The following is a 25,620-nucleotide window of genomic DNA, read 5'->3' as shown; positions in this document are numbered from 1 at the left end:
AGTGGCAACATGTTCCACTCTGAAACATGTTCACATCCAGTAAAATAGCACAATTGTAGCAAAAATATGCACAGAGGCAAACGCAAACACCCCAAGTGCAGAAAGGGCGGAGGTGTGGAACACCTGAAGGGGGATCATGATCACATGGGAAAGGACTGAACATGTAAAAGCAACAGGCAAGAGGGAGACTGTTTTCCACAAAAGAACCAAAATCCACCTTTCTGCTAAATCACCGAAAAAGTCATCTGCTTCAATCAAGGAATAAGTGAGTGAGCAGTAAACCTCTAGTAAAAATCTGCCTAACAGCACTTACCCTTCATGTCAGGATTAAATGAAGAAAATCCTAGAGATTTTAATCTCGAGATTCAGAATAATGCCTCAGTGAGAAAGTTAATCGAATTGGCAGGATGGGAATTCCAATGATAACTTAAGACTCCACTGTATAAATTTTCTTTAATGGCATTTGTTAAGTGCTTACTATGTACCAGACACTGGGGCAGACACAAGGTAATCAGGTTGAATGCAGTCCCTGTTCCATGTGAGGCTCACAGTCTTACTGATGAGGCAACTGAGGCACAGAGAAGTTAAGTGACTTGCCCAAGGTCACACAGCAGACAAGTTGTAGAGCTGAGATTAGAACCTTCTGACTCGCAGGTCTGTGCTCTATCTACTAGACCACGCTGGTTCTTGTAATAATTAAGAAAGGATAGGTGAATTTATTTTAACAAATGATTCAACTAGCACAAGTGCCATAACTTGTATTGAACCCCACATTAACTTTTAGACATTTATTTATAAAATTAAAGTGACTGCATATTCAGAAAAAAATAATTCAATGCCATATTGCACACTTTCCCTCAAGAAGGTTATTTCTTTCAATGATCTAAATTTCCTATCATGCTCTCTCAAGCTGAGGCATATTACAAGAATTTTAAACCTGGTTATCTAGTTTCTGGGACTCTTGAGAATTACAAGAATTTAATTCTTTGGGGAACTTTTCAACTTCACCTAATGATCTCCCCTCAAACCTCCCAACCCATTAATACCAACTGAAGCCTGCCAGGCCAACACAAGAGAACTGGCACCATAGACAAAAATTTTCACTTTAATTTAAATTGGTTCTTCAAATCTCATGATAACTAGCCACTTCTAAGTGCATTAATTGGATTAACTGAGCGCTTACTGTGTGTGGAGCACTGTGCTAAGCGCTTGGGAGAGCACAATGCAATAGTAAACAGACACATTCCTTGCCCAAACTGAGTTTATAGTCTACACACACACACACACGCACACACACACTTTCAATGGCCCAATCCACACCAATTGAGTCTGGAGCAGCAAAGAATAAAACACTCTCGTTATTTTAAAGGTGACAATTTTCAAGGGCCATAAAAATGAAATTTCTGCCATCTTGCCAAAAAAGTGTACGAAAAATACCTTAGACTAGGTAGGGAAGTAGAAAGAATGGATATTTTCAAAACGAGGTTGTCATTTTTGGTCAGCATCAAAAGTTAATGTCCTTAAGCTGCAGACATTGCTGTCCTATAAAAAAAAGTTGGTGCAAAACAAGAAGATGGTTAATTTTACAATGTGCAGATTACTTATAAAAAAAATCTTTATTTTGAACAACTTTTCTCCATTTGGTTTTACAGTCTTTAACATACATCATATAATATTCATGGACAAGCAACATTTTACAGAAATAATTGGATTTGAACCTAATACAAATAAAAATGCAACTTGGGATGATTAATTTCTAATTAAAAAGAAAATACACTTGGAGCGAAAGTGAAGATACTACTTCATCAATAAACTCCATGAGTTCCTTAAGTATTTTAATTCAGCTGCTAGTCACTGGTTTTAATAATACACCAAAACAGTAGTAGCAACGAAGTGTAGGTGTCATCTTTGGAACAAAATTTTCCCTCTCCACAATCCAGCTCATTCTTCAGAACCCAGAGAAACAAAAAGAGCGAATGGGGTTATTCCCTTCTACCTGGTAAACTTAACCTTTAATTATTTCAGTTGACATTTGGTGATCTTTAAACACTGTGGGTGATCCAAAAGGGAATTCACTTTTTAGGGTTTAACGTAAAGTTAAGAAATACACAGAAAAACTCACCACTTCCTTCTAGACAGGGACTCAGTCTAACTGGCTAATAGACTTTTCTTGGTGGGGGGCCAAATCTCTGATACAGGAAATACGGTAGCCACTTAATTTTTGATTTGGGAAACAACAATTAAAACCAAACTTCCTGGTTCACTACTAATTTATATATAAATTTCACACATCCACACACACATCCACACATGTCCACACATCCATCCTCCCTCCCCCTCCCCCACCCCCTCAAGAAAAAAAAAAAATCACCTGCACTGTACAAATCGCAGCATAATTGCAGAAAAAAACATATGGACACATCTAACTGAACAGACTAGATATGGGGGTAAATGTGTCATTTGACAGATTTCGCTCTTACTACCAAAAGGTTACTTCAGTGATTTAAGAAAGATTTGTCTTTTTAAGTCCTTTCCATAATATGAAAGTCCCAACTCCTGACACTACTATTTCCAAAGGTAAATGGCGGTCTAATTGACTATACAGTGAAACGACTGTAGAACGAGGAAGGCCAGACCTCCTTGATTTGAGCTATGTCAAGATAACTGATATAGATATATATCTATATATATATAAATATATATATGTATCTGTCAGATCAGCTCCACTTACAGCTGTGGTGATTTAGTTTTTTGTTAAGTCTCGTAGGAGCACAGCTTTTCTCGGCCTGGTGGGTGGCTTCTTGCTTTTGGAGAAAGTACATTTTTTCATCACAGCTGCAAAGAAGGTAATTTTTTTTTACAATATAAACCAATGGCCATATTTGCTTCTACATGAAGGTCAGATGTAACATACATACCTGCCTCTCCGCTTGACTATGCAAATACCCCACGAGGGGAAATCGCTCTTTGCTCTACCTTTTTAAGACACAGATCTGGAGAAAAGAGCAACTAGAGAAATTTTAGTGCAAAGCTTCCATAGTCATACAGTAGTATTGTCTTCTGTAAGTTTTGGCACAGTGGTTGAATGGCCCGTTACGAGTCACTGGCATCATACAATACTGCACGGAAGAGTTCTGCCTTCTAAGCCATGCTATGACCTTTAGTTACTGTCTTACACATTACACCTTATAATGAGCATAATCTAGCCTAGTAAAACTGATAGAAATAGGAGTAAAGATTTAAGACTTTACACTTTATGCCGAAAAGGGCTGGCTTGATTATAAATGCCACGGTTTACAGTGCAGAGATTTTTTGGTGACAAATAAAACATTTATACCTAAGCACTTCTACAGGGTAAATAAATGGACTTTGTACAGCCTCTCCAAGTTTGCCTAAACTAACCTAAATACGCTAATAGCTGAGCAGGAAGGAGACTTCAAAAAAATTTGAACTGGCTTGACTATTTCAGATTTAAGGGATTTTCTCCCTCTTTAATTGCCCTTAACCTTCTCTCTAAATGACAGAGGTTTTGGATGCTATAAATCAAGTTCAGAAATAAGGTTTTCTTTATACCCGGGAGGTAAAAATGGGTACATGGGTAACAGAATCGATCACCTTCACCTCCACCTTCCACCGCCAATTCTTGGATTTGTCAAGGTAAAGAAATGACAATTAGAAAAGACTTCCCACAAGAAACAAGTTACACCAAGAATACTGTAACACTACAAATTTTTATTCAGAAGCCCATCTTTTTTTGTTTTTTAAAAAAAATTCCCATTATGAACTTGTTTGGTCAATCAACTACAACACTTCTAGCAGACATACAGTAAAAATGGCATGGCTCAGAATCGACCAGATCTTTCCCGATCTCTCGACCGCCTCCTATCCCGTTCCCTTCCTCCTCCTCCTCCTCCTCCTCCACCGCCGCCACCTCCTCCTCCACCGCCTCCGCCCCCGCGGCCACGATCTCTGGATCGAGACCGACGTTCACGAGACCGCGACCGGGATCGATGCCTGTGGAAAAAAAAAAAAAATGGAAGATGAAATTCGGTTTAACCAACTAGGCCGCAGAGACAAACCCCTGAATTCTGGGTCGAATATAAACCACCTCAGTTCCCTCTGCACGGCCACCTTGACATAGCAATTAATGGGGGCTACTGAAGGGACAGATAAAACACACGGCCAATGAAGAGCAGTATCATTTCCTACTCCTATCCAACAATGCTGTTTTAGAGTTATTGAGAGGGAACTTAAATTTCTTAGGAGCCTGCTTTTTGAATTCTAGAAAGGGACTCAAGAGAAAGATGCGGTGAAATGCCTGCCTGCTGGACTTTCTACAAGAAGGGAACTAGGAAATTTATTTTAAAAACATCAATATGGGATGCAGAGGGTTCTTGTGGCAGTTGCTGGCACCCTAGGCTCAGACTGGCCTGGCAGAAGCATGCCCCATATGCCAGGGGAGAGAACCAAGGGAGTGTGTCCCTTTGTTGCCCCCTCGCTCTTTCCCTCCTGTCTTGGAGACGAGGCATGAGAACAAGGCCAAAAATTCCGCTGAGGGAGCTGGGAAGGGAAAGAAAAGGGAAGAAGAGGTATCACAGATCAGGCTAGGGACAGAAAAAGGAATGAAAAAGGTACTGAGCTTGGGAGGGGTTTTGTTATGATGCTCCTGTTGAAATCCCATCTGCAAAGTAAGACTGTTCGTTGTTTCCATGTTTTCCACCCCCTCTCTAAGTGGCAAATTCTGTGAGGTAATAAGTGTGGCATTTTTAAGTGCCTGTGTGCTAAGCACTGTACTGACTGCCGGTGTAGATACGATACACTCAGACCAGACACAGTCCCTTTTCCACAGCCTAAGTAAGGGGGGAGAGCAAGTGCTGACTCCCCATTTTACAGGTGAGGAAACTGAAGCACAGGAGTCAAGTGACTTGTCTGAGGTCACACAGAGGGCAAGTGGCAGAGCTGAAATTAGAACCTTGGTCTCCTGATCCCCAGGCCTGTGCTCTTTCCCCAAGGCCAGGCTGCTCCTCTAAGGGCAGTGTTGGTCCAATCAACTTTTCTCACTGTATGCAAGCATGAACAACATAGCTCTCAATAAATATTCAGAATTAAAACAATTACAGAAAAAGGAAAAGAGGAGAGGAGAAAAACACCATTTCTCTCATTTCGGCAATGAGCTGGTATTAAGAACTAGTTTCAGTATATTAAATGAATGTGCACACCAGGCCAGATGCTTTTCATAGTTGGAAAGCATTAACGATAAAAAAAAGTTGCCAACGTCAGCAGCATCTCGGGAGAGCCACAGCTGCTTAGGTACCTCAGACCTCTCAGGATTGTTTTATGTGGCTCCAGGATTTTAGTACACCTGGCCTTTCCGTGGCCTGAGGAGCCACAATCAAATCACTTTCAGAATGGACCATGAACACCCAGTCTTGCTTTAAGTGAGGAGTTTCCTTCTCCTTTGTTCTGAGGCCACTTCATTCATTCAACTGTATTTACTGAGTGCTTACTGTATGCAGAGCACTGTACTAAGCCCTTGGAAAGTACAATTTGGCAACAGATAGAGGCAATCCCTACCCAACAACGGGCTCAGTCTAGAAGACTTGACAATTTGACAACTAAGATTTAAGGAGAAAGTGTGGCTTACTGGAAAGAGCCAGGAGAGTCACTCCACCCCCGTTAGTCTACCTGGAAAATGAGGCTGAGATGCCTGCTCTACTGACCACTTAAAGACTGTGAGCCCCATTTGGGTCCCAAACTGTGCCTCTTGATCTACTCCAGTTTTCAATCCATCAGACGCTTAAAACCATAATGGAAACCACAGTGATAAATGCATCACTTCCAAATCGTCTTCTCAGGTCTAAACATGGCATCGATCATTGTACCTGGCAAAACACTCACTTTTTACGACGACGCCCGTACAACTCCCTCCGCAGTTCTCTGGAGATAGGCTTCAAATGCATAAAGTTACAGAATCCTCCTCGTGTACATTCTCTGTGAATTATAGGTAGACCATGTCACCATGCAGTGCTCCCGGGAGCAAAATACCGTCCCCTCTCAACTCCCTTTCAGAGATCACTGAACCCAACTGCTAGAAAATCCATGACGGTCTAGAAAGTGACCATTAACTTTTAACTAGCAGCTATGCTCCAGATGGCTATTCCAACCCCGACCCTCGAAACAAATACAAAACTTTTCATTACCCCATTTCATACTGACGGCAACAGGCTTCTCTGAAATCAGTCACGGGGGAAAGCTCAGCATGAATCGGCTGCCCGTTAAACCAACGATTGTTTAAGTCAATCACAGCCTTTTCTGCATCTTCTTCACGGCGGAACTGCAAAATATTTTTTTTAAAAAGTTAGGAGCACTACTTAGAACAGACCTAACCGGGAAATGATTTCCAAGTACATAATTACTAAAACAGATTTAGAGAACATGGAACACAGTTAAAGGCACTGGGGAATGAGGCCCCACACCTCCCTCTTACACTTTGGTTCTAAGACATGGACATAGCACAGTGGTGTGAGGAGAAATAAAGGGAATGGAGAAAAAGGTGAAAAAGGAACAGACAGTTGCTCTCCTCTCCGTTTTTGAAAAGCTTAACACTCCCCCTGGCCCCCCAAAACTTTTGACCCTAATTCCAGTTTTCATCTTAATTGCATGTGAGACTTGGGAGGCCAAAAAGCACAGAGAACAGCAGGAGAGACAAACCAAAGACAAACACATCCAGAATTCTGCACCTGAAGTTAACGCGCAACCTCTGATTTATTATTTTGATGAGGAATTCAAATTAAATACCTTCAAAAAAAATGCCAGATGAATAGGATCTGTATTTTAGCTTGAGCAGGCATGGTGTCTAAATCTAGATTTTGAACCAAAATCTTCAAAAATCCCAGCAGAATTTACTCTCAACAAGAAATACTGCTGAGTCAGTGAAGGAACCATTACAACTCAATATTCGGTCAATCAAAGGTATTTACTGTGTGCCTACTGTGTGCAGAATACTGTACTAAAAGTCTGGGAGAGTACAATACAATAGAGGAGGTAGTCACGATCCCTGCCCAAAAGGAGCTTACAGTTCTGAGGGGAAGACAGGCATTAAAATAAATTAGATAGGGGACATGGGAGAAAATAATATATACCTAAGTGTCAATGACTTTATCCATGTTATTAGGTGTAAAAACACTCAACAACAGTTTTCTTTAGGATAACTGAATAATTCAAAGGGAACTCAGGCTTTCCCAAATCATAAAAAAAAAAAAACTGCCCAAAAAATATATCATAGTGATAACACCAATCATTAGTCATATGACCAAATAATTGAATACATATGGACTTTTACATTTTTTGAGATGTTATCTTTTACATCCTGTTCAGTAAAGATCTACATTATCGGAATCTAAATTTTTTGTGTTTGTGTAAACTAGTGAGCAGGGATCCAGTTACTTCGTTATTCTGAACTTCTCAAGTGCCTAGTACAGTGGAACAACCAAATGGGCACTAAAAACTGCTACTCTCTACTGCCATGCAGAAAACAAACAGTTGTTTAACTAGTCTCTTAACTTCTCTATTCCAAAGTGCTCCCAATGGGAAGGGGGTGGAGTGTGAAAGGTAAACTTTTGCAGGTGCTGCCAAACCAGAATGTTACAGAGACGAGAGACAGTGCCCTAAATGAAGAATGGTTCAATAGAGGAATCTGTTAATTTTTCAAGAAAGTTCTCAGTATTTTCAGCTTAATCTGACCATGCAGTTCACTCACAGCAAGGGCTCTCACTAATTGGGTCCAGTTTAAATAACTGAAGTGCCACTAATAATACGGTTATAAAATAACAAAATTTTTACTTCAGTGTACAAATTAATTGCTTTCACCTAAGGTTAATCTGTTTGAAAAATAAGCCCAGCTCCTCCAAACTGCCTACCTTTACATATACATTTCCAACTAGATGATCGCCGAGGTTATCACAGACATTCATTTCCTCCACTTCACCATACTTTTCTTCCATTTCTGTAAAAACCTCCTAGAAAAGGGGAAGAGATGAAAACAGAAGTAAAAGACTGTAAACTGTACATCCAAAAATACACAAAAATCCATTTTATATTCTGGGGTGGGGGCAAGAGGGAGAAGAGTACATTATTTGGTATACAGAGGACAATGCTGGAAAATGGAATTTCAAATTTCGACTGGCCAAAGTAACGCCCATCAAAAGAAACAAACTTGCTTAAAAATGCATAGGAGTACACCAGTTTCTATTTTTCTATTACTCACCTCAAAAAATTCATCATAGTGTTCTTGCATTTCAACATCGCTCACAGCACCTGTAAACAATAAAAATCTTGCTGATTAGATTACACCAGTAAACCAGTTTAAATTTAAACAGCAAAATACAACACACATTTAGTGAAAGAAAACAAGAAGAGGCAGTCTACTGGAGCACTGAAGATGCAGTATAGCATGTAACATTATTGTTTACTTTTTTTAAAAAAAAAGGTGGAGGGATTTAAAGTCCTCCAAATGTCATCCTCAACAGATATTTAAAAAGTCAAATTAAGAGGAGTTTTAATCAGCATCAAAAGGGCCACAATTTCAGAAAGTGTGAGGAAAGAGTTTGAACTGGCAAACTTTTAGGTGATTTGTTTCTCTCCTGGAATGATTTGGAATGAACAGAAGCAAGGCATCATGTTGAATTTTTCTTTTGCTAAATGGCAATACTGAAATACAGGAAAGTGACTGTAAAAATAGTTTACTGTGTTTTCTTCATTAAAAGTTTAAAAGCCCCATTCTCATAAGAACGCCACAACATTCTGTTATGTGACTAAAACCAACACATCATAGTCAACAGACTTTGATCGCTTACTAAGTATTGTACACTCATGGCACTGCGTGCTTTCTGAATAAAAGCTACAATTCTTTAGGAAGCACTCTCACTAAAAAAGCAAACCAAAAAACCCCCAACATACCTAAAAAAAGTTTACAGCCCATATCCCTGTCAGGTTTGTTTTTGTAACACAGAAAACAAAATGTCTATCTCTTAAATGGCTCCAGATCAAGTAGACCAGATTTAAATACTATAATTCCTTCCCTCCCTCTCGAGAACAAACCTGAACCCTTAAACTATGGTAAGATTTGAGTAAACAGAACTCAAGACAAAAGTTGGCTGGGCCAATAAATTTGCTGGGTGGTTGGATGGGAGGAGAGGAGACTAATATCAACGCTAGAATAGTCTATTTCACTCTCCCCAACCCTCACCTTAGTTCTCACCCTCCGGTCCCTAGGAGCAAAGGTCACACCAAAGAACTCAAGAGCCAGCAGGGCCCACTTGTGGCTTTCATGTTGTTTTTGTTCACTATTATTTTATACTCTCCCAAGCGCATGGTACAGTGCTCTGCACACAGTAAGCGCTCAGTAAGCATGACTGAATGAATAAATTTTGTCTTTTCCCTCTCATCTCCACAATTCCATCTGTTGCTCTGAATCCAGCACCCCAGAATCACCCGTGTCACGATCCAGGTAGAAACGTTTCTCCTCTACGGCTGAAAGGGCATCAGTCCTAAAATCAGGCCCGCACAGCCCGGCTTCCTGAGGAATACCAACTCTCTCTCTAACTTAGTGACTTCATTAGTCTATTTGGTGGAACGTGGCCTCTGGATTCTAAATGCTTTCCCATCCCCCTGGACTCCCAGGTAATAAGCACACCTTTAAAAAAAAAAAAGTGGCTCATTTTAAAGCCAAATGTCAACTAAAGCATCAAGTCAGGTATGGCTCGTACTGTAGATTTCCTGGTAGCAGCGTTATACAGCAGTAGCTCCAAATAAAACCACTATATTACCCCACTTCTATCCCCCACACTGTTTTCTGGGAAAAATGGCAAAAAGATCTCCACATGGACGCTGTCCATCAGAATGCTAAACACTTCGATATAAGGGCTGGCAAGGACAGGTTCTCCTCCACTCCACTAACACCCCCAACTCCCCCCTTGCAACTTCCGCTGGGTCCCTCACTACGGGTGAAGAGGCGAGGAATTAAGTAAATATATTCAAACTGGCAACATTATACTATACAAGGTGGCACACGCACCACACAGACACTTAAAGGGCTTGCGCCTGCTTTAAAATGCTAACCCTGCTGTAGAGGATTTGGGTGTGCTGGCTCTCAACTTTTTCCATTTGTTTAATCCCAAATATGGCCCACGCAGAACAGATTATGTTCTCCTTCTGCCAGGAGAAAAGGGAGGAAAAGAGAAGGCACAAGCAATTTAAAATACGGCCACTAGCCAACTGTTAGGGGGAAGGAGGGGGAGCACGGTAGCTAAAACGAGCAGGTTCTTGGCAATTTAATTTGTCAATGTGATCTATATGACCCTGTTCTTAACAGAGCTCAAACTTCTAAAAAAATGTTCATAATCGTGGGCGGGGGGAAGAAACCTACCCTAAGTGGAGCATAACTATCAGGATTAAATTTTGTCAATGAAATAACACACCATTCAGAGGAACCGTGATGGAGCAACTAGTCCATCACTCATCTTCTTTAGCGGAGAGTAAAACAGCTAAGCATGCGAATGAAATGGCCATTCACCTTTCCTCAAACATGGCCAGACATTTAGGTTCTGGCAAGCTGGAAGATCTAAAAAGAGATATTTCACTCAAATATAGAAGAGCGGATTCAAAAAGCCAGAAGTTTATTGGAAGAACCTCCTCTCTAGTCAATAGGGGACCACTTTGTACTCTTCACTCACTCCAGCCTTAGCCCCACAGCACTTAGGTACATATCCACAATTTATCTGAATGTCTGCCTTCCCCTCAAGACTCTAGCTCCTTGTGGGCAGGGAACGTGTCTACCAACTCTGTTGTACTGTACTCTCCCACGCCCTTAATCCAGTGCTCTGCACACAGCAAGCACTCAGCAAATACCACTAATGGACTGACCACAAATTTTATATTTAAAACTAATGAACATGGGTCATTTTCTATTTCTGAGGGATGCTGCCTGTCGATCTCTTTGTAGGGGGGAGGGTTCACGGTGCCCTCTCTGTCCTCAAATAAGGCCTGCGGTGCACTGAACCCACCGAAACCCTGAACACGCTAACATTTGCCATTGTACACCTTACCTGAAGTTTTCTAAATAGAGAGTTTTCTTCCAGATGAAAAGCCCGCCCATTTCCAAAGTACTTCGGGAGATCCAAATCTGGAGCCCCGGGGCCACACACCTCAAGTTATTCACACTGGCATCTGGGCTGAAACCCAAAGAACTCAGGTCTGGACTGAGTGGGATGTGTAGGGTCAAATGGCCGGCCGACCAGCTACATTTGCCTCTTTATCTATTTGTGACGGGCCCTGCCCTCTGTGACTCATGACGTCCGGGGAAGAGACAAGCTCAAGGCTTTGAGGTCTCGGAGCAACTCTGGCTATGATCCAAAGGTCCGGTCCCATCTTAAGGCAAAGCTTTTGTAAGCAATCCAAAACATCTCACGTATCAAAAGGAGAGAGCACTCAGGAGTGAGGTCAACTTCCAACCACCCCTGCTCTTCAGAGAGAAGGGTAGAATACACAGTATTTAATACACATGACTTTTTTTTCCTCGAGATGACAGAAGCTAGAGAAGGAAGCCGCCTTCAAGAAGGACACAAGTTTGAATGCCTTTTCTCACCTGGGTAGGAACCCAAATATAAAACAGCCATTTTCCTGAGGTCAATTAAGAACAAAAGTCCAACACATTTAATGAAATGTGGCCCTTTATCACTAAAATGGTAGACCAAATTAAGTTGACACTGAGCTCTGACAATCAAGCCCAGGGAACCAGTGAAGGAACTTGGTATGAACTTACAGCGCAAACCGTCAGCAGACTGGGAAGAGTTTTGAGGGTTACGGTAAATGTTCAAGAGGGCAATGGTCTGAAATACAAAACGCAACAACTTTATATTATGGAAAATAAAGTTAACACTTAACCGGTGTCCTCTGGTGATCACTGTAGCAGAGCCTCAGTGCTGAAAGAGAGGAAGTTATTTTTCTCCAGAAACGGTGCTTTCACTCAACCGATGACCTTCCTGAACCAACCTAACACTTCAAAGCAGCAGAGATCTCATGATACGCCAATATTGCAACCTTGTTTAGTGAAAGTTTTTTTTCCCTAGAGATATGATTTGTATTATTACGGAGGTAGAGAATATGTTACTCTTCTATTCCTCCCAGATAGTTTTTAACCATAGACTTTAGTCCAATTAGCCTGTAAATCCAAAGTACAGGTGCTTATGATGATAGCATTAATACAATAATCACGTATCACGAAATCTCTTTCCTACGGAAAAAAAAAGGGGGGGGGGTGAAATAAGATTCACATATATTGGGTAACTTACCTTACTGAGTCCTAAATATGCCTAGGATTTTATATTTAAAGGAAGAAATTGATAAATGTAAAGCTCTATGACTAACTAGGATGTAAAGTAAGCTCCTTGCCAGGGCCACATCTCGTTCAGCAAAATGTCAAATCAGAGGCCCAGTGAAGTTGGGCTGTCAAGTGATGTTTTGGCACCATGAACGTGTCCATTTATCAAGTTCTTGCCCTGTGCGCAGGGAGTTCCATCACCTTGTCCTGTTTGCAACAGCTTTATGTCAGCAGCTCAGAAGCCAACGTTATTTGTCTCAGAATTAGGAGTGGGCTCTTTAACACCATTCTTTAAAAAAATTTCTCCAACTGTGGGACTTACAGTGTGAGCCGTCAGCCGTCTGTGCACTGTTTTGGGGATTACGATAGATGTTTTGAATCAAGATGGTCTGCGGGGAAAAAAAAATAAAAAGGGGAATTCTACTGGCTGCTGTGCATATATTAGACAATTGCAAAGAGACAAATTGTTTGCAAATGGCTAAACATTTTTCATGTCAGACTTTTTTTTTAAGTATAGAAGAGTACACCAAAACCATCATATTATGAAAACAGAGTTTGACCGCTGACTTAAAGGAAGTTAGCAATAGCGGGGAAGGACTCAATCTAATCAGTGATGCTCTACTTTAAAAATTGGAAGCTGAACGTAGGAGGAGTATTAGAAGTCAACTAACATTTCCTTTCACAGCTACTAATCTACCTCTTTACTGTAATAATTTTTAGAAGAGTTGCATTTTTAGAAGGTGCATCTCATGAGAAGTTGGTGAATTTTTAAATTCCCTTGTCTCTTAGAAGTTTGGCACGCCAAGGAGATTTTACAAACATCAGTTGGGGACTTCATATTGTTTTCTCTGTTTGCATAATACCACAGTTTAAAATGTTTGCATGTTTTCCGATCCTTCGCTTAAGGACAATATCCTTTTAGCCCTTCTGCTTTTAACTGGATCAGGCAGGCTTGAAACCTTACATTTGTACCGTTCTTCTTAAAATCAAGTTGTCTGAAAAAACAAACCATGTGTAAGTTAGTAAACTAGTATATTACAAGAAATTTCAATGTCCATTTCACTGTAAGCGGTTCAAAAAATTGCAATGGATTATATACGAGGAACTCAAAATGAATTACTTTATTAACTGGCCCTGGCATTTCATTTCCAAGGTTTCAAGTTTTTAAAGGACAACTTCAAGATAGGGGCAGAGCAAATTTTGGGGTAATTTTAGAAAACCGGCCAGTTCCATTTCTAGCCCCATGGACAGACAGGAAAAATGAAGATTTTGGGGGTTTTTAGACTGGGCCAATATTAATATCAATCCATCCCAACCCTGCCCAACCCTCTGGAGTTCCACCCCTTTCTGGTCTCCATGGATAGGCAGTGGAAGGGAAGAAGTGACATTCCATCTGGGCAAGTTCCCTCAAATCAGGTACTATCATGTCCCACTCCCTCTGAGCTAGTAGTGACCACTTAAAATGAGACCAGAGAAATCCCCAGCTGTCATTCATGGGATCAGTCTATTCTAGCTTTTGGCAAGCCAGGATACAGATGTTCACTTGGTCATAAACAAGCTTTACTCGTAACAGGAGGAAGGCATTCCAGAATTGCTAAGATTCGCTTCAGACCCAGGGGTTGGGGGTGATGGCAGCAAATCAAGATGTGTAATATGCCAATATGCACGCATGAAAAAACTTATGAACATGTCTTGTAGAGGTACATTTCAATTATCATCACGCAAACAATTCAGGGGGATTCACACTTGTACACGCCAAATACATGCTTCTGAAAGAAAACCAAGTGTGGGCTACCACCTACATTCTCAGAAAGGAGAAAGTGTGACCCTCAAAAATCACTACTAGCACATTCTGACTGTCTCATATCAAGGACCAGTTCACTGCAAAGGCACCCTGCAGGATTAGAAGCATGATAAATTTATGTTTATCCTTGTCACTGCTATAGTGCCATGGGCTAAATATTTTTTTTTGGGGGGGGGGGGCGGGGGGGAGCCGTCCAGGTCCACTCTCTCCCTACTAAACACACATGCAAAACTCCTCAAACCCCTCCAAGAATGGTCTGAGGATGGTCAGAGACACAGTAATCCTAAAATGGGGTCAGATGGTGGTCTGTCTCCAAAGGAGCTCAAATTTATCCCCTACCCTGGAGGCTGAGGGCTACCCCTCAGGCCCCAGAGACAGACTCAAAGTTCAGGACCACTTTACAACAGGGTAAATGACCCTGGTTAGAAGCAGCTATATGCCACCACTATGCCTTCCAGGGGAAGGTGGGGAAAAAAAAATAAAATCAAAAGGCCATCTTCCTCCCCTTTCTGGATTTAAGGGTAGAAACGGGCGAACAGCTTCCTTCTCTCATCTTGTCATCTGTCAGATTTTCTAGCACACTAGTGGTCAACGTGAGCTGTGAGCCCAGTGCTACCAAGAGAGCAGTCTTTCTATTAGTCGCTCTAGGACATGGCCCAAAAACCCTTCCAGGCTGGGGAAATAAGCACCTCAGACCTCTCCTTTGGCATGCTACAGCCCCTGTTGCTTCTATCTTAAGTCATGGTCTTAGTGGATTTGTTGCTATTATGTTGCCTGGGCCATGGCTTAAAATAACAGCCTTATGGACTGATCTCATTTCTTTTAGCCACGGCCTGAAGTGGCCAATTCCCTGGCTTCCCCAGAGCTAGGAATGCCTTCGACTTCTAGAACAGAAGGTGTGGGCAGAGTTGTGGGAGACTTGACCTGTCGCCCCTAATTCCTTGACTGAAATGAGCATTGATTTGTGGCCTGTTTTCAAGGGATGTCTTTTCCACACACTAACACAGGCCACTGAACGAGCTGTTTGCAGCTGGAAAGCATTTAAGTTTTTAGGGGGGGCCCTATCATTAGTATTTGGAGGCTAATAACTGACCTGCTTCAGTTGTTATTTTGCCCAAGGTTTAATTAGAATGCCAGCCAAGGGAACCCTGCTACAAGAACTAGAGCAGGCAGTGCCCAAATCCTCCCCTACAGGATGAACAGAACACAGAGGCAGTGTCTGCTAACCCCAACCTGGGGTTGCAGCTCAAATGCCCCCGAATCCCACTGTGGGAGCTGACCTGCTCCCCTAGAAGCAGGTTCTGGCTGGGCCCAACCTCAGCTACACCTAAACAACAACACATTTTGCAAACTACCACTATGTGAACGGGAGTGGCCCTTACCAAAAAAAGAAAAAAGGGAGGGGAGGGGTTAGGGTCCAGGGGGAGAGAGGTGAGAATTAACTGCCTGAATATCTGGGGAGCCACGTGAGGCTTTGAGAACCACATGGAAAAGTAAAAAAAAAAATACAATCAAATAAAGCAAAAACACAAACCTGGCTAAAGGTTGGTTTGTTGTGCAACCGAGAGCATCTGTCTCCATGACGACATGCTCCAATTTTGAAATAAAACGAACAGTTGACCCTGTAAGAGAAAACAAGAGGTGATCATTTTCCCTAATACAAAGCACAAAGGGACATAATTATGAAGTCCATCCTGCTATCATCTTCATGCTCTCCTACCACACAAGAGTCACGCTCCAGAAGATGCATCGCAAGTAAAGGAAAATACAGTATGTGTGCTTTTGCCAATGCTGCACATACACAGAATTGCTTCTTCCAACTTAGTGTATATATGGGGATGATGCTCAACTGTGACGTTGGAAGAATGTTCTAGTTCTCTCACAGTGCCCTGCCCAAAACACACACCACAGAAAATCCAGTAAAGCTTGATGCCAATGGTAGCCTGAAATTTGCCTGTGCCCAACTTCTTACTCTGTAAGTCCCAGGCACCTTCTTACATTTTCCTCTAAAATCCAGTTGCCCTACTGTTTTATTCCAATTCTGGTAAGAGATGAAGCATGAACCAAATTTGGTGTGTGAGGCATAGCTGGCAGCCCTTCTCTGCAACCTAATTCTGTTCCCATTGTTTTTCACCAATTCATCCACCTCCTTCCTAAAGTACTGAGTTCAAACTGTGTGAATCTCACAAATTAAACCACTGAAATTGGGTGTCCTTAGAGAAATGAGCAACCTGTCTACTCACCTGTAATTGTAATATAGGTATTCCCTCCAAGGTGACATTTGGCCAGGGCCAGGATGAGCTGGGGCTCTGACAGACACCCTGCCTGCCCCTGAACAATTCTTTCCTACACCAGGGGCTGAAGAGCACATCTTGCTCATTATGTCAATAGTGTTAAGATCAGGTTTTCAAATGGCCTCCTGGTGACTCAATTCTCATTGTTAAAAACAATCGTTTCCCTAAAGCTATTGTCAGAACTCTGTCCCTAAACACAAATGCTGGTCACTCCAAACACTACTCAATGAGGCAGTCTTGGAAAGAATGTTTTGTGATCTGTGGCATTTCCTAACCAAATCATTTCCAATAAACCCCTGGGGGAAACATCCCACCTCTTGTAGATTGTGAGCCCCACCCTGAGGTACAGGGACCCTGCAATTCCTAACTGCCTACTCTTTTCCAGAGCTTAATACTACCCCAAAAACCCTGAGAGGAGATCTAATTCTCCAGGTCAGTGTCATATACAGACGGACATGCCCTAAAATTACAAGTTTGGTTTGAATTCTTCCCCCAACTTTTGTGGGAAAATGTCCTTCAGATGCTCCTTATCAACGATATTAAAACATTTAATTCTGTTAATGAAAAAGCAAGTGAGAATGCAAGACTACTACAAAAAGGTATACTTTATATTCCCACGTTGTGACCATTTTTACAAATGTGCAATAAACAGGGGTTGGGGAAGGGAGCAGAATTTCATATTTTTACTATTTTGTAACCAGTTCTATAGGTCACAGTGCACTCATACCAATGATCACACACAGAAAACCCCCTCAAAGTTTAACTTTTCAAAGCGTGAGGTATATAACCATTAACAGAAAGGAACTTAAGCACAATTTGCTTCATGGGTGCATGAGTTCTGGTTTAACCTACATACGTTACATACCTCGACCTACAAGAGAGGTTTTAATGGTGACATGGACAAACAGCAAAGCTTTACACATCATGGAAATGCAATTCTGAAATATTAAGATTCAAATTTGCAGTGCCCAGTTTGCCTGTCAAATTACAGCTCTGAAAGCAGCCAATAGCATGCTTGCCCATCAAAACCTGGAACCCAAGAGCAGTCATTAAGTAACTGAGTCAAACAAGAGAAGTATGACATAGCAGAGGCACTCCAATGCCTATGGAGAAGGTTGGATTTCCAGTTTCCTTACTTTCTAGTGCTGTGTCTGTACTATCAATCAATCAATCGTATTTATTGAGCGCTTACTATGTGCAGAGTACTGTACTAAGCGCTTGGGAAGTACAAATTGGCAACACAAATTGACAGTCCCTACCCAACAGTGGGCTCACAGTCTAAAAGGGGCAGACAGAGAACAGAACCAAACATACCAACAAACCACCTGTACTAGACAGGTGAAATACCTAAAATGGGAAGGAAATCTCTGCCTGAATCTTACTGATCAGCACATCACAGAATACAAGGATAATTAAAAATTTCAGCACTGGGCAGAGCAAATTGGGGAAAAAAAAAACTGAAAGAGGAAATTTGCTCCCAAGAGGAGAGATCCAATTAGTCAGGACATTTCCTGCTACCCCACGGAAATTCAAAAATTGCACAAAAATTTTTTCTGTTGATTGAAAAATAACTTTTTATCTGTTTCTCCTTCTGCATTCCCAACCAGATAGTGACTTCAGGAAACATTATCAAACCACATACTGAACATGTCATTCTAAGAATGCTAAATTATTCTAGGTACTTTATAATTATTCTAGGTACTGAACAACTACAGTGTGCAGTGCACTACTACGGGAGTGGAAAGCAATTCCTAACAACTCAAATCCATTCTTTGGTCAGTCAGTGGCATTTGAGTACTTACTGTGGGCAGGGCAGTGTACTAAGCACACGATGGAGCACAATACAATAGAGCTGGTAGGCACGATCCCTGCCCTCAAGGAGTTCACAGTCTAGAAAGAACATCAATTAGCAAATGTTTGGTGGTGGTATGTTCGTTGGGGGTGGGGGGTTGGGTTTCCACTCCATGTGTAGAGGCGCAGAAGGGAAGGTATGTAAGAGAAATGAAACCTTAGTCAGGGAATTACCATACTACTACAATTACCAAAAGATGACCAGAAAATAGTTCTGAGGGAGACGAGGCAGGAACTTTTGCTTTTAATTATACTTCTTTTTGTTTAATAGTGTCTACTTTGGGAGCTAGCACTACGCATCTCACCACACAGGGAGAAAATCCTGCCAAACTCCAATGATCTGAGTTGAGGTGCTCACATTCAAAGTCTTCACTACAAAGCAAAATCAAGATAAATAATTACACACAGGAGTGTGTGCTTGAGGGCAGCATAAAATGATTGGTATGAAGGAAAACCGAGGCAGGTTTATATATGGGTTTAGGAGTAAAGAACAAGGACATATAAAGAAACATGCCCCATCTGCTAAACCTGTATGAATTAACCACGGAGAAGCGTGAAAGGGGGTTAAATGCCCTAAACAGGTATTTTGCTGAGGAGATAACACTATCCTAATATCTAGGCAGCCCCTTAAGCAAAAAAACACTATGTACACGTAAGCCCATTCAGCACAACTCTAAAAACCTGCATGCATTCCCCGCCTTCCCCATTAAGCCGACTTTTTACAAAACTCTACACGCTTTTTAGCTCAGGCACAAACTCTCAAATCCACCTTTCAACCAGTAATTTCGGAAGGCGGGCTCGGTGTGCACAGTGAGCCCGTGGGTCTCACATATCGGCCCTTTCAGTCCCCGCCACATCAGCGGGTTTCACTTCCGTGGCCAGCGGAAGGGTAGCAATGCCCGCCTCCGGACCACTGTTATAAATGTGGTTATAAAAGTTATAAATGCAATTTATAAGTAACGTCCTCCGAGCCCCCACAATTTCCTCGTCTTCCAATTTCACTTAAATAAAATACAGGCCACCATGGCGGCTGAGCAAAATTTAAGTTGTAGGTTGAGGACTAGCCACTCTCATGACAAACGCGGGGGGTACGCTGGCAAAAATGCCATATGTGTGCATCGTGCCTGGGCAATAATGGGGCACACTTCCTTGTCTGGGGTCACCCCTTAATCTGGCCAACCCAACCTCGCCTCGCCGATTTGGGGAAGTGCCCCATCCGGCTCTCGATGGGGCACATTTGCAGCCAGTCCTGGAGACCCGGCTAGAGCAATTAATTCAATTGTATTTACTGAGCGCTTCCTGTGTGCAGAGCACTGTACTAAGCGCTTGGAAAGTACAATACAGCCATAAAGAGTCAATCCCCGCCCACACCGGGCTTGCAGTCTAGAGGGGTGGGCATCAAAACCAGTAAACAGGCATCAATATAAATAGAATTATAGGTGTATATATACATATACACATAAGTGCTGTGGGGCGGGTGGGGGGGAGCACGGGGAGCGAGTCGGGGAGATGGGGGAGTTGAGGAAAAGGGGGGCTTAGTCTGGGAAGGCTTCTTGGAGGAGGTGCGCCTTAAGTAGGGCTTTGAAGGTAGGAGGAGAGACTGTTTGCCGGATTTGAGATTTCCCAGCTTCTAGACTATGAGCACGGATTGTCTCTATTGCTGTACTGTACTTTCCAAGGCTTGGTACAGTGTTCTGCACACAGTGAGCGCTCAAGAAATACGACCGAATGAATGTATGAGCTGGGGGGGGGGGGGTTTCATTGGAGAATTTGATTCCCCAGGAACTGTCTCTCTCTTCCTGTATTGTACTTTCCCAGGCGCTTAGTACAGTGCCCTGCACACAGTGAGCGCTCAAGAAATACGACCGAAAGAATAAGGTCTTGGGGGGAGACTGGGGGGTTGATTAGCGGACTTGATTCCCCAGCAAAAGCTGTGAGTTGGTTGGGGGCAGGGGTCGTCTCTCTCTGTATTGTACTTTCCAAGCGCTTAGCACAGTGCTCAGCACATAGTGAGTGCTCAAGAAATACGACCGAATGAATGAATGAGCTCTTGGACACGGGGGTGGGGGTGGGGGTGGGGTCGATTGGCGGATTTCATTCCCCACTAAAGACTGAGTTCGTTGAGGGCTGGGCTCGTCTCTATTGCTGTATTGTACTTTCCAAGCGCTTAACACAGCGCTCTGCACACAGTGAGCGCTCAAGAAATACGACCGAATGCATGAATGAGCTCTTTGGGGAGGGAAGGGGGGGTTGATTGGCGGAACTGATTCCCCAGCAAAGACTGCGAGCTCGTTCCCGAGCGCTTAGTACAGTGCTCTGTACATAGTGAGCGCTCAGGAAATACGACCGAATGAATGAACTCGTGGGGGGAGGGGGTTTGATTAGCGGATTTGATTCCCCAGCAAAGACTGCGAGCTCGTTCCTAAGCGCTTACTACAGCGCTCTGCACATAGTGAGCGCTCAAGAAATACGACCGAATGAATGAACTCGCGGGAGGGGGAGGTTTGATTGGCAGATTTGATTCCCCAGCAAAGACTGCGAGCTCGTTCCCAAGCGCTTAGTACAGTGCTCTGCACATAGTGAGCGCTCAAGAAATACAACTGAATGAGCTTGGGGGGGATTTGATTCCCCAGCAAAGACTGCGACCTCGTTCCCAAGCGCTTAGTACAGCGCTCTGCACAGTGAGCACTCAAGAAATACGACCGAATGAATGAGTTCGTGGGGGGGGGGGGGGGGGTGATTGGCGGATTTGATTCCCCAGCAAAGACTGCGAGCTCGTTCCCACGCGCTAAATACAGCGCTCTGCACATAGTGAGCGCTCAAGAAATACAACCGAATGAATGAACTCGTGTGTGTATGGGGGGGGGGGGGGGGTTGATGGGCGGATTTGATTCCCCAGACTGCGAGCTCGTTCCCAAGCGCTTAGTACAGCGCTCTGCACATAGTGAGCGCTCAAGAAATACGACCGAATGAACTGGGGGGGGGGGGGGTTGATTGGCGGTTTTGATTCCCGACCAAGCGCTTAGTACAGCGCTCTGTACATAGTGAGCGCTCAAGAAATACGACCGAATGAATGAACTCGTGTGTGTGTGTGTGTGGGGGGGTTGATTGGCGGTTTTGATTCCCCACCAAGCGCTTACTACAGCGCTCTGCACATAGTGAGCGCTCAAGAAATACGACCGAATGAAAGAGTTCGTGTGGGGGGGGGCGGGGGGGAGGTTTGATTGGCGGATTTGATTGCCCAGCAAAGACTGCGCGCTCGTTCCCAAGCGCCTAGTACAGTGCTCTGTACATAGTGAGCGCTCAAGAAATAGGGCGGAACGAATGAAAGGGCTCTTTGAGGGAGGAAAGGGGGGTTGATTGATTGGAGGATTTGATTCCCCAACAAAGACTGCGAGCTCGTTCCCAAGCGCTTACTACAGCGCTCTGCACATAGTGAGCGCTCAAGAAATACGACCGAATGAACTCGTGTGTCGGGGGCGGGGGCGGGGGGATTGATTGGTGGATTTGATTCCCCAACAAAGACTGCGCGCTCGTTCCCAAGCGCTTAGTACAGCGCTCTGCACATAGTGGGCGCTCAAGAAATACGACCAAATGAATGAACTCGTGTGTGTGGGAGGGTTGATTGGCGGATTTGATTCCCCACCAACCGCTTAGTACAGCGCTCTGCACATAGTGAGCGCTCAAGAAATACTAATGAATGAACTCGTATGTGTGGCTGATTGGCGGTTTTGATTCCCCACCAAGCGCTTAGTACAGCGCTCTGCACATAGTGAGCGCTCAAGAAATACGAATGAATGAACTCGTGTGTGTTTGTCTGGGGGGTTGATTGGCGGTTTTGATTCCCCACCAAGCGCTTAGTACAGCACTCTGCACATAGTGAGCGCTCAAGAAATACGACCGAATTAATGAACTCGTGTGTGTGGAGGGGGTTGACTGGAGAATTTAATTCCCCACCAAGCGCTTAATACAGTGCCTTGCACATACTGAGCGCTCAACAAATACGACCGAATGAATGAACTCGCGGGAGGGGGAGGTTTGATTGGCGGATTTGATTCCCCAGCAAAGACTGCGAGCTCGTTTCCAAACGCCTAGTACAGTGCCCTGCACATAGTGGGCGCTCAAGAAATACGACCGAATGAATGAACTCATGGGGGAGGGCGGGGGGGAGGGTTGATTGGCGGTTTTGATTCCCCACCAAGCGCTTAGTACAGCGCTCTGCACATAGTGAGCGCTCAAGAAATACGACCGAATGAATGAACTCGCGGGAGGGGGAGGTTTGATTGGCGGATTTGACTCCCCAGCAAAGACTGCGAGCTCGTTTCCAAACGCCTAATACAGTGCCCTGCACATAGTGAGCGCTCAAGAAATACGACCGAATGATTGAACTCATGGGGGGGGGGGGCGGGGGGGAGGGTTGATTGGCGGTTTTGATTCCCCACCAAGCGCATAGTACAGCGCTCTGCACATAGTGCGCGCTCAAGAAATACGAATGAATGAACTCGTGTGGGGGGGTGTTGATTGGAGGTTTTGATTCCCCACCAACCGCTTAGTACAGCGCTCTACACATAGTGAGCGCTCAAGAAATACGAATGAATGAATGAATGAACTCGTGTGTGGGGGTGGGTTTGATTGGCAGATTTGATTCCCCAGCAAAGACTGCGAGCCCCTTCCCAAGCGCTTAATACAGAGCTCTGCACATAGTGAGCGCTCAAGAAATACGACCATTTGAATGAAGTCGTGGGGGGGAGGTTTGATGGGCGGATTTGACTCCCCACCAAGCGCTTAGTGCAGCGCTCTGCACATACTGAGCGCTCAAGAAATAAGACCGAATGAATGAACTCGTGTGTTTGTGTGTATGGGAGGGTAGATTGGCGGATTTGATTCCCCGCAAACCGCTTAGTACAGCGCTCTGCACATAGTGAGCGCTCAAGAGATACGAATGAATGAACTCGTGTGTGTGTGTGTGGGGGGGTTGATTGGCGGTTTTGACTCCCCACCAAGCGCTTAGTACAGCGCTCTGCACATAGTGAGCGCTCAAGAGATACGAATGAATGAACTCGTGTGTGTGTGTGGGGGGGGTTGATTGGCGGTTTTGACTCCCCACCAAGCGCTTAGTACAGCGCTCTGCACATAGTGAGCGCTCAAGAAATACGAATGAACTCGTGTGTGTGTGGGGGGGGGGGTGTTGATTGGCGGTTTTGATTCCCCACCAAGCGCTTAGTACAGCGCTCTGCACATAGTGAGCGCTCAAGAAATACGACCGAATGAAGTGGTGGGGGGTTTGAATGGCGGATTTGATTCCCCAGCAAGGACTGCGAGCTCGTTCCCAAGCGCTCAATACAGCGCTCTGCACATAGTGAGCGCTCAAGAAATACGACCGAATGAACTCGTGTGTGTGTGTGTGGGGTTGATTGGCGGTTTTGATTCCCCACCAAGCGCTTAGTACAGCGCTCTGTACATAGTGAGCGCTCAAGAAATACGGCCGAATGAATGAACTCGTGTGTGTGTGTGTTGATTGGCGGATTTGATTCCCCACCAACCGCTTAGTACAGCGCTCTGCACATAGTGAGCGCTCAAGAAATACGAATGAATGAACTCGTGTGTGGGGGGGGAGTTGATTGACGGTTTTGATTCCCCACCAAGCGCTTAGTACAGCGCTCCGCACATACTGAGCGCTCAAGAAATACGACCGAATGAATGAAAACGTGGGGGGGGGGGGGGTTGATTGGCGGATTTGATTCCCCAGCAAAGACTGGGAGCTCCTTCCCAAGCGCTTAATACAGCGCTCTGCACATAGTGAGCGCTCAAGAAATACGACCGAATGAATGAGTTCGTGCGGGGGTGCGGGGGGGGAAGGTTTGATTGGAGGATTTGTTTCCCCAGCAAAGACTGCGCGCTCGTTCCCAAGCGCCTAGTACAGCGCTCTGCACATAGTGAGCGCTCAAGAAATACGACCGAATGAAAGAACTCGTGGGGGGGGGGGGGGGGGGGTTGGCGGATTCGATTCCCCAGCGCTTAGTACAGCGCTCTGCACATAGTGAGCGCTCAAGAAATACGACCAAATGAATGAAATCGTGTGGGGGGGGGGGTTTGATGGGCGGATTTGACTCCCCACCAAGCGCTTAGTACAGCGCTCTGCACATAGGGAGCGCTCAAGAAATACGACCGAATGAATGAACTCGTGTGTGTGTGGGGGGGGGGGGGGGTTGATTGGCGGATTTGATTCCCCACCAACCGCTTAGTACAGCGCTCTGCACATACTGAGCGCTCAAGAAATACGAATGAACTCGTGTGTGTGTGTGTGGGGGGGGTTGATTGGCGGTTTTGACTCCCCACCAAGCGCTTAGTACAGCGCTCTGCACATAGTGAGCGCTCAAGAAATACGACCGAATGAACTGGTGGGGGGGGGGGGGGTCTGATTGGCGGATTTGATTCCCCAGCAAGGAGTGCGAGCTCGTTCCCAAGCGCCTAATACAGCGCTCTGCACATAGTGAGCGCTCAAGAAATACGACCGAATGAACTCGTGTGTGTGTGTGTGTGTGGGGGGGTGGATTGGCGGTTTTGATTCCCCACCAAACGCTTAGTACAGCGCTCTGTACATAGTGAGCGCTCAAGAAATACGACCGAATGAATGAAAGACTTTTCGACTGTGAGCCCACGGTTGGGTAGGGACCGTCTCTAGATGTTGCCAACTTGTACTTCCCAAGCGCTTAGTACAGTGCTCTGCACACAGTAAGCGCTCAATAAATACGATTGATGATGATGATGATGATGAAAGGGCTCTTTGGGGGAGGAAAGGGGGGTTGATTGGCGGATTTGATTGCCCAGCAAAGCCTGCGCGCTCGTTCCCAAGCGCCTAGCACAGCGCCCTGCACACGGAGAGCGCTCAAGGAATAGGCCTGAACGAATGAATGAATGAATGAATGAATGAATGGAAGACAGGGCGGTGGGGCGTCAGGCCTCGTGCGCGCGGCCCCGCCATGCGGCCCGCGGCCTTCTTCTTCTTCTTCCTCCTCCTCCAACGGCCCGCGGCGGCTGCGCGTGCGCGCGCGCGCAGAGACCAGGGGGAGGCGCGCGCGCGCCGAGATGAGGCGGCGGGGCGGGGGGGGGGGGGAAGGGGTCGGGGAAAGGCGCGAAGGCGGCCGCCATGACCGCCTCCCGGTCCTGCCGCCCTCCCGCCCTCCCTCCCTCCCTCTCCGAGCCCCGGCGCCTCTAACTTACTTGTCTTTCTCCGTGCCGAAGATGGAGGCCAAATACTCCGCCATTTCCCACCCGCCGCCGCCACAGCC

At 44.7% G+C, this 25,620-nt stretch overlaps 1 protein-coding gene across 3 annotated transcripts; it reads right to left on the bottom strand.

Annotated features, from left to right (window-relative positions):
* Positions 1-1,597: 1,597 nt before the first annotated feature.
* On the bottom strand, positions 1,598-25,620 carry U2AF1 (U2 small nuclear RNA auxiliary factor 1). 3 transcript variants are annotated; one of them, XM_038760204.1, is made up of 8 exons: positions 25,553-25,620; positions 15,718-15,805; positions 11,822-11,888; positions 8,267-8,316; positions 7,920-8,018; positions 6,201-6,334; positions 5,899-5,991; positions 1,598-4,014 (listed from the first exon to the last, which is right to left on the bottom strand). In XM_038760204.1, the coding sequence occupies exons 1-8, from the start codon at positions 25,594-25,596 to the stop codon at positions 3,843-3,845; spliced, it is 747 nt and encodes a 248-aa protein (XP_038616132.1). In that variant the 5' UTR covers positions 25,597-25,620; the 3' UTR covers positions 1,598-3,842. The 3 variants fall into 3 exon arrangements, with proteins under 3 accessions (XP_038616132.1, XP_038616133.1, XP_038616134.1); XM_038760205.1 differs by lacking the exon at positions 11,822-11,888 and adding an exon at positions 12,702-12,768 and having other exon boundaries at positions 25,553-25,618; XM_038760206.1 differs by lacking the exons at positions 15,718-15,805; positions 25,553-25,620 and adding an exon at positions 12,702-12,774.

Source organism: Tachyglossus aculeatus, chromosome 18, assembly GCF_015852505.1.
Source record: "Tachyglossus aculeatus isolate mTacAcu1 chromosome 18, mTacAcu1.pri, whole genome shotgun sequence".
NCBI lineage: Eukaryota > Metazoa > Chordata > Mammalia > Monotremata > Tachyglossidae > Tachyglossus > Tachyglossus aculeatus.
The sequence above is the reverse complement of the archived record's forward strand: the minus strand, read 5'-3'. Positions and strand labels throughout refer to the sequence as shown.